At 38.0% G+C, this 9,145-nt stretch overlaps 1 protein-coding gene across 4 annotated transcripts in view; it reads left to right on the top strand.

Moving 5' to 3' along the window:
- The window catches only part of LOC132784613 (extracellular serine/threonine protein CG31145), a 76,797-nt gene extending 68,275 nt beyond the window's left edge, over positions 1–8,522 (top strand). For 2 of the 4 annotated variants that reach the window (XM_060790334.1, XM_060790331.1), the window contains 5 exons: positions 2,097–2,340; positions 5,875–5,955; positions 6,408–6,520; positions 7,084–7,224; positions 7,299–8,522. In XM_060790334.1, coding sequence (XP_060646317.1) covers positions 2,097–2,340; positions 5,875–5,955; positions 6,408–6,520; positions 7,084–7,224; positions 7,299–7,497 — 778 coding nt within the window. In that variant the 3' untranslated portion in view covers positions 7,498–8,522. Of the gene's footprint in view, positions 1–2,096; positions 2,341–5,874; positions 5,956–6,407; positions 6,521–7,083; positions 7,229–7,298 lie in introns of those variants that run through there. The other 2 variants (XM_060790333.1, XM_060790332.1) reach the window with 2 other exon arrangements.
- Positions 8,523–9,145: the final 623 nt, after the last annotated feature.

The following is a 9,145-nucleotide window of genomic DNA, read 5'->3' on the forward strand; positions in this document are numbered from 1 at the left end:
CTAATTAACTTGTACAAACACAGGAGCAGACCAACTCTCTCCATTCTGACATGTTTAGCCTTAATTTAGATTCAAATTGTCTGCATAGTTGGCAGTTGCTTGCTTTTGGCCATTATACTGACCAGACGAGACCACTCCACACACACAGAGATCCGAGAGTATGGCATTTTTGAGTTTAGATAAACATCAGAACTTGTGTAATTGTTGCTGTCAGACAACACAAGAGGAAAGTCCCAAGTACCAACTTGCACGCACATACAATCAAGTCAAGTCAAGTCTCACTTTCTAGAGTTTTGCAATTTGCTAAAAGGGACCAACTTGTTGACCCCGGCAAAACAATGAACTAAAGTGCGTACAAAACCGAAAGCAACAGCAAAACTGAAACTGAAACAAAATAAAATTATGGCATTTCACTGATAACCTCAGGCGACACTCGTCGCACACGCAATCAACATTTTTCATTGTTGCCAAAGAATTTTTGGTCAACAAACATGCTTTCCCTCCCTCCTTCCTCTCTCCTCTGCTGTGTTTGTTCACCTGTTGCTGTGATACAGTCTGCTCAGAGCTCAGCATTAAATTGAAGCCAAGTTTTAAATGTGAAAAAGATAAATTTTATAAAGCCAGCCAGAGAGAGGAAAAATCTTTGACTATTGATATATGGGGCGAAAGAAAAATGTCCCAGTTTCGTATTTTAATACCCGCTACCTATAGGGAGAAAGGGTATTATAGCTTTGTGGCCAAGGGAAATGTATTTAACAGGCAGAATATATATACGATCATATATTCTTGATCTGCTGCTGCGGTCGGGTCTTTTTTGCTTTGTCTGACAATCTGGTATAGTTTGATTGTAGTACTATATCGATATACCAAATATTACCTTCGGTATATTTCAGTATTTTTAGCAATCTGGTATAATTTGTACTCCATGGCATATTTTGATAGAAATCCTATATCAATATACCATAAATAATTTTCAGTATATTTTAGTATTTTTGCGGTATATTTTAAGAATATGGTTACGTTGAAAGTAAATTGAAGTATATATTGATATACTAATATAAGCCTTCGGTATATTGGCTGATAATCTGGTATAGTATATATACTACATCGATATACCAAATATTGCCTTCGGTATATTTCAGTATTTTTAGCAATCTGGTATAATTTGTACTTTATGGTATATTTTGATAGAAATCCTATATCAATATACCAAATATAATTTTCAGCATATTTTAGTATTTTTGTGGTATATTTTAAGAATATAGTTACGTTGAAAGTAGATTGAAGTATATATCGATATACTAATTTTAGCCTTCGGTATATTTTATATATTTTATTTCTCATCATCGTCAACAGTTGAGATGATATAGCAATGCCCGTTTGTCTGTCTGTCCGTCCGTCTGTATAAACACTTAGATCTCAGGGACTATAAGAGATGGAGATATAATTCCTGAAAATTATGGTTTAGATCAAAGAAGCACTGTATAAGTTGTTTAAGAAATACTTTTGTCTGGTATATTTTGCAATAAAATATACCATAATTTAAAATGTAGTATTATATCAATATAATATTTTGAGGCACATTAATTTGGTACCATATCATACCAAATAGACCCTCTGTTATATTTTTAGTATTTTTGCGGTATATAAATTTGGCATACTTTTAAAATATGGCTATAATGAAAATGGGATGCAGTATCGATATACTAAATATAGCCTTCAGTATATTTTGGTATATATATCTGTTATATTTTCAACTCTATGGTATATTTTGAATGTGGTTATATATCAAATGTAGTATTTGGTATAGTTAAGTATTTTAATATAAGTTAAATATACTACTATAACAATATACCAAATGCACCCTTTGGTATATGTTAATACCCCACCTTTTTGCTTTTATTCTAAATGAGTAGCGGTATCTCACAGTCGAGCACACTTGACTCTCGCTTTCTTACTTGTGTTGTGTTTAACCAACTCTTAGCATAACTGTTTTTGCTGTTGGTCGCTTTATTTACCGCTTATTTCACACTCAGATCTCGAATGTTTTGTATTGTTTTTCTTCATTGCTGTTTCTGTTCGTCTTTGCTTTGCAGAGTTCTCGGATTTCGTCGCGCCATGCCTGTGGCAGGTCGGACGCTGAACATTACGACCGAAATATATCAAAAGGCCGACGAAAATTTATTGAAGACATTCTTTGTCTCGCCATCGCTTAATTTATGCTTCCATGGCAAGTGCTCGTACTATTGTGACACCTCGCATGCCATTTGCGGCAATCCGGACATGCTCGAGGGCTCATTTGCCGCCTTTCTGCCCAGCCTGGACTCATCGAATCGCAAGGTATGTGTGTACGAGTATTTGCTTCCATCTCACTCTCATCTCTAGTCATAGTGTGAAAAAGGGAAAACTCATGGTGGTCCTTCTCTGCTAAGTGGTATTTGATTAATGCACGGCAAACTCTCAACTCTCAACATAGCGCCCAGATTACAATTTATATGCTTGGCCCTCGCTTTCATTACTAATTTCGTTCGCTTGGCCAAACTAAATAACAAATCACATTATTTACTTAGAAGAGCATGCATGTGGTGTGTGGCATGTGGCATGCGGCAAGTGGCAAGTGGCCGCCCGCAACAGGTATCTCTCTTGTATCTGGAAATAAGCTCTATAAGCTGACCCCTGGGACTAAAGCAGTTCATTTGCCAGAGTTCACAGCAAACCGGGGGAGAATTTTAACTAGTTACTCGTGCTTCGTGGGATGTGGCACTTCATCGCTTCTCGCCTCATGTTTCATGTTGCCATCCCCCAGAACAACAAGAAGAAAAAAAGTCGCTTTTAATTTGCATAATTTTTTATTTTTACTTATTTTGTTGTTTTACTTTTTGTGTATCCTTTGTTTGAGTCAGCAGAGCACTCGGCAATTTCATTTCATTTCATTCATTTTGCCGCCTGCGCCGCTGCTTGAATTAAAAACAAAAATATTGTATCAGTTCTTCAGCAACTCGTAAAGCGTAAAATGAAATATAAATGCAACCAACCAACCCGGACGGAGACCAGAGAAAGACAGACGGACGTTAATAAATTCTAGAGTCCACTCCATCAAACGGGAACAGAGGCAACTGTGACGGCAACGGCAACAGCAACGGCTTTTAAATGCAAATAACTGAAAATTTCAACCAAAAACCCAACTCCATCAGCTTGCAGCAGCAGCAGCAGAAGCAGCAACAAAATGCCGACTCAGCCACCTTTTGGCTTAGAGAAAAGGGTTTATCCCTTTGACCATGTCCCCTAGCATTTTGCAGACAGATTTGCCGCAGCTAAAACATTTTTCTCTCCAAGTATTTTTATTTTTACAGGGCTGGGCTCGTGCCTCAAAGGAATAATTCTCTTTATTTTCTGTTCTCCTTTTTTTGTGTATACCCTGTAAGCTGCCAAAGGGAACACAACAGACACAACTTAAGCCTAAACACAGGTGGCAGTTAAAATATGCAAACTGATGAATAAGTTAAACAACATTTAAGCCATGTTTTTTGGAGATGTCCCACATCAGCGTTTATAGCCACTACTAAAGGGTATCTTCCTGGCGACTTTCTCGCTCTGTTTACGCCTTTGTTTTTGCTTTCGGGCTTTCGGCTCTCTTGCAGTTAACAAGTAGAAAATGGTTAAGTGTATACTTGAGATTTAGCGTAAGGCAAAACTGTAAATTATGCACAGGAGATCATTTTTCTTTAGTACCGTTTTTAGAGAAAAATGCAGAGGTGTTGTTGCTGTCGCTGTTGTTGTCGTTGTTGTTGCTCTTATTGTTGCTGCTATTGTTGTTTCGGTTTTTATTCACTTTTACTATTATCCTTTTAAGAGTTGCTTTTGCTTTTGCCCCCACAGAAAACTGAGTTAAGAAAACGCCAAACAATGTTGTAACTGTGCGGAATTTTAATTAAGTTGCAAATTTGATTTGCACGCTTGTTAATTTCTATAGGGGAATTAGAATACAACAGAGGAATATATGGAAGATACAACTATTATACAAAATTGTATTTAAGAGATTCATTACTTGACTTTTATAGTGGGTGTTATGCATTCAATGCTTAAGGTGTGTTTGTGTCATTAGTTTGCTAATTAGAGAATAGATTGCTCAGCTTATAATAGGTGAGGCATTTGTTAGAAATTACACTGAAAATAAACTACAACATTCGTCTTAAAAATTTAGTTCTTAAAATAGAAGTTCAGAACTATTTTTCTTTAATATTTTGGTTTGAGTACGAATTCATACTTTATTGCAATTATCTGAAAACAGAAAATTAGTTCCAAAATTATTCTTAGCTCTACTTAAAAAGATAATCGAGAGCTATAAGATTCATCCTTACTTAAAGTACAATTAGAAAAATGTTTTGATATATGTTTTTTTTTATCGAATTATGAATGAGTTTTGTCGTTTAAGATGTTTAATCTTTGGCTTACAAACTACAACATTTGTCTTAAAAATTGTGTTCCTAAAATAGAAGTTTAGAACTATTTTGTATTGTATTTGTTATATACATTTTTTAATATTTTGGTTTTTTTGCAATTATCTTAAAACAGAAAAATAGTTCCAAAAATTATTCTTAGCTCTACCTAAAAAGATAATCGAGATCTATAACATTCATCCTTACTTAAAGTACAATTAAAAAATTGTTTTGATATATGTTTTTTTTTACCCATATTATGACTGAGTTTTGTCGTTTAGGATGTTTAATCTTTGGATTAGCTTTTATGCTTTTTAATTTCATCTTAACAATGAAATCTTTATCATATTTTTTTGGCTTAATCTCATCTCCCATCCACCTAAAACCCATTCCACATCCCCCACATTTGAAAAGCACCCCGCAATTTCCATCATTTAAATGAATTTGATAATCTTTAATGCGATTTTTTTTGTGAGCATTTAACGTGCCACAAAGTGCTTGCCCATCGCAGTAGTTGTATGCCACATTCCGGCGTTTGCTTGTCTTTCAGCGTGAATTTAATTTTGCTTGATTTATGCAGTTTATGGGGCGTGGTTGCTGCTGCTTTATATGCAAACAATCTCTTTCCATTATATTCCATAGTCGCCGTGTAACCGTTAACTTACCTTACATTTCGTGCTTTATTTTTTATATGCTCGCTTTGTGTGTGTGTGTGTGTGTGTGTTTGCTTTTTGCTGCCGTTCATGCTTGCCACTGAAACTGCCTCGGCTTTTGCCTCTGCTTTTGCCGTTGTGGCAGCTTGCATTATGTGTTTTTTTTGTGCCCCGCTTTCTATTTGCTTTGCCTCCTTGCTGCATTTTGTGGCAAGTGCGGGATTCTGGTCATTACACAGACTTGCCCAGCGCTTTTATTATGATTTTTTCTCTCCACTCTCAACGTTTTTTTTTGTTTAATTTTTCTACATATTTTTGGTAACTGTGTTGTTGTTGTTGTCCTTGCGATTCCCACCCACAAAAATGCTTCCCTGAACGCGCCGCGCTCTTTACCATTGCATAGGGACGAAAGGTAAGTTTTGCTATCCCATTTTGGGGGACAAAAGAGAAAGAGAGAGAGTCAGAGAGAAAGTTTTATTGCTTCTCTTGGCAGCAGCCCCGCAAATAATTTCATTTAAGCAAAATTAATTTCGCTTGTAGTGCTGCTGCAGAGGAAAACGAGTGAAAAACTGAATAAAAAATAATATTGTCGTATTGCGAGATGAGAAATAAATGTTTTAGCTGCTTCCCGTCTGCCCGCCTCTGCCACACTCGTGTGGCATATTAATGCCACTCAACAGAAGCAGCAGCATCTTTGGATTTTTATATTCTTCAAACAGCTCAAATTGATATTGATTTTGGTTTCTCGTCTTCTTCATCTCTATCTTCATGTTCTCGTGCAGCTCTGGCGGCATCCTTGGCGACGCTCCTATCACAAACGCAAGAAGGCTCAATGGGAGACAGATGCCAATTATTGTGCTCTGGTAAGTAAACGAGTGGCTCAGCTTCAGCTTCAACTTCTACTTCACAGTGTTGGGAGTTGGGAGTTGGAGCTTACCCCAATTTTGTGTGCCATTTTCATTTCCACTTCCGGTTGTCCTCGCCATGCTTTGTCGTCTGCAGCGCTTCCTGCGCTGCTTACTGCGGTTACTTTTACATACTTGTAATTTGCATTTCAGCTCGAATGGAATGCAAATGTTTTTATTTGTTACTTCTGCTCGAGTTGCCTTCTCCTTCTCAGCCTCTGCCACTGGAATCTGCTACTTCAGATTGTATTGTGCAGGCTTGGCAATCGCCTTTGACTTAATTAAGTCCTTATTTTCTTCTTTCAACCAGCATCCTTCTTTGCCTTTCTTTTGCTTCCTTATACTCATTTCCTTGGAGCTGCAATTTAATTTCACATTTTGATTTTGTCTCCTCTCTCCTCTCTCTTTAGGTACGCGATATTCCGCCCTACGATGAGGGTCGACGTCTGCTGGACCTTATGGATATGGCTGTGTTTGATTTTCTCACCGGCAACATGGATCGCCATCATTACGAGACATTCAAGTGAGTATTGACCCAGTTGAGGGGGGAATGGGGAATGGTAATGGATAATGGGTAATGCTGAGGCGTGTGCATAAATGGTTGAAACTCTCTTGGCATGAGACACATAATGCGATTGGCTTATTTCCGCATAAATGGCGTTGTTGGCTTCATGCCTACTATGCACGTTACGTATACGCTCCGTATGCTTGCAGCCTGCCGTCTGTTGCTTGCATTTGGCAAGGACTACGTTAAGCGTTTGGGAGCAATGCTTCGGAAAGATATTCTCATGCAGCTGATGCATAAGGTAAACCAGAATCTGTCTGCGAGTCGAAGACAGCAGACGTTGCTCGTTGCCAGTTGCCACATTGTTTGCTATGCAAAAGCGTCTGCCACACACACATAACGATGACATCGTTTGGAGTCCGCTTACACCTGGTTGGCTGCACGCCCTAAAGCCAAGTCAAGCCAATTCCTCTCTCCCCCTCTAATCACATTTGCTGGCAATTATGCCACACAGCCTTGATCATGGGTCGTATGCGCAATTTGACAACCACACTTGCCTGCATTATTCTACCATTTTGCAGAATCTATGGCAATGAGACCTTCCCCCTCCACTTGGACCACGGCCGTGGCTTTGGCCGTCCCTTCCACGATGAGCTCTCCATTCTGGCGCCTGTTCTGCAATGCTGCCTGATACGCAAGACGACGCTCACCAAGCTGCTGGAGTGAGTAAACATAAAGCAAAGATGTTTGATAAACCAACTACTTGTTGTTGTCTGTGTTTCTTATTCTTAATCAGATTCCACAATGGACCCAAGCCGCTCTCACAGGTGATGGGCGAATCGCTGAGCAATGATCCAGTCAGCCCGGTGCTGTGGCAACCGCATCTCGAAGCACTCGATCGACGAGTTGGCATCATACTGCAAAGCATACGGGATTGCATCAAGCGGAATCCGCCCGGCGAACTCGATGCATCCGAGACGGATTTGTCGTCATAGCGCTAAGCACAGAGTTTAGAGTCTAAAGTTAGCTATTAGTTGAGTGTGTCTTGTGTACTGTCTAGAGAAGTAAGCGTTGACAAAGACCTTTGTAAAAGGTCGCGCTGCCCAGCGATATCCTTGCACATACCAAAAACAAAAAACAGAAAACAGAAAAGAAAGCGAAGCATGGAAAACAATAAGGGAAACAAGCAAACAAATCATTGTTGTACTATATCTTGTGTGCATTTTCTTCTGAGCAGCTAAAAATCGTGTAGTTAGAACAATAATCTACTCACCTACACACACACACACACGACAGTGGGTGCCAAAAGCAGAACTTGAATTGATACAAAAAAAAGTGTAAACTAAAAAACTAAATCACATGCATTGCACTCGAGTGAAACTTCTTCAAAAGACTATATAACAAAAAAACAACTATTTGCTAAATATTTATTTATAATTGTTTCATACATTTTACAACAAACAACAACAACAAACATGTATATTTATAATATGTAAATTTAATGCATAATACTTCCCTTCCCTTAACCCTTCCCTTCCCTTTACCACAACCCTCAAGTTGCAAATTTAGTTGATAAGAGATACTAAACTATATCGATCGATATCAGACGTGTAGCTTTATCAGAATGCGTACCACGGCCCTCTTCCTGAGAGTTGAGAGTCATGTTGTGTTTATTATTTGTCTTATTAGTTAGTCGAATTAGTTCCAGCGTGAAAAACGATGTACTTCAAGAGTTATCAAACTACTGTTAACAATTACCATTAATTACTATAGTTAATTTCGTTTCGTTTTTACAAAGTAATGTACATTTTTGAATCGTACCTAATGTAGTTGAATCTGACGCAATGCCACGCATTGCACTTTGTTTGTTGGCCAATCACAGAGAGAGAGCATACTATAAAAAACATAAAACAATGTAACAAAGCAAAAGCAAAAACAAAAACAATAACATACACAAAAACAAAAACAAAATGCAAAAATGTTAGAAGTAGCAACAATTTTAGTGAAAATTTCAGAAACATTGAATAAAAAATACCAAAGAAATGCAACGAGCTCTTTTATTTACTACTCAATGGAATTTGGCTCATAACTTTAGCATATCCTGCCGCCGGACCTCGAGACTGAATTTGCTGCATTCAGGACGTCGAACTCTATCGATCTGCATCAAAACAATTTAAGGTTATCTAAGGATCCAAAACTTGGAAAATTTCGCTAAGAAACGGGTTAAAATCACAAATTCCTGAATATCTCGAGAACCCGAAGGACGATTTGGATGTCCTTTGGCAGGATGATAGTTCTTGTTGAGAGGTTTAGTTTGACATATCACTCGACAGGATACGTAAGGACATTACCGAGATATGGCTAATTTTTAATTTTATAAAATGTCCTTTTATCTCAGCTCCTGTAAGGATTTTCGTCCTTTTTCCAACGTCATTCGTTTTTGATTGCCGAAATATATCCGGTGGCCAAAGGACATCACAATCGTCCTTGAAATGGCGGAGTTACGGTGTATTTTCTGATTTTTTGACAAATTTCCTGTGCTCCCCCCTTGTAAAAAATGTTGGGTTGAATTTTTGCCAAAATTTTAATTATCCTTGAATGCAGATCGATAGTCCTGCATTCTGTAAGTGCAAAAAAGAACGT

Source organism: Drosophila nasuta, chromosome 2R (assembly GCF_023558535.2).
Source record: "Drosophila nasuta strain 15112-1781.00 chromosome 2R, ASM2355853v1, whole genome shotgun sequence".
Lineage (NCBI taxonomy): Eukaryota > Metazoa > Arthropoda > Insecta > Diptera > Drosophilidae > Drosophila > Drosophila nasuta.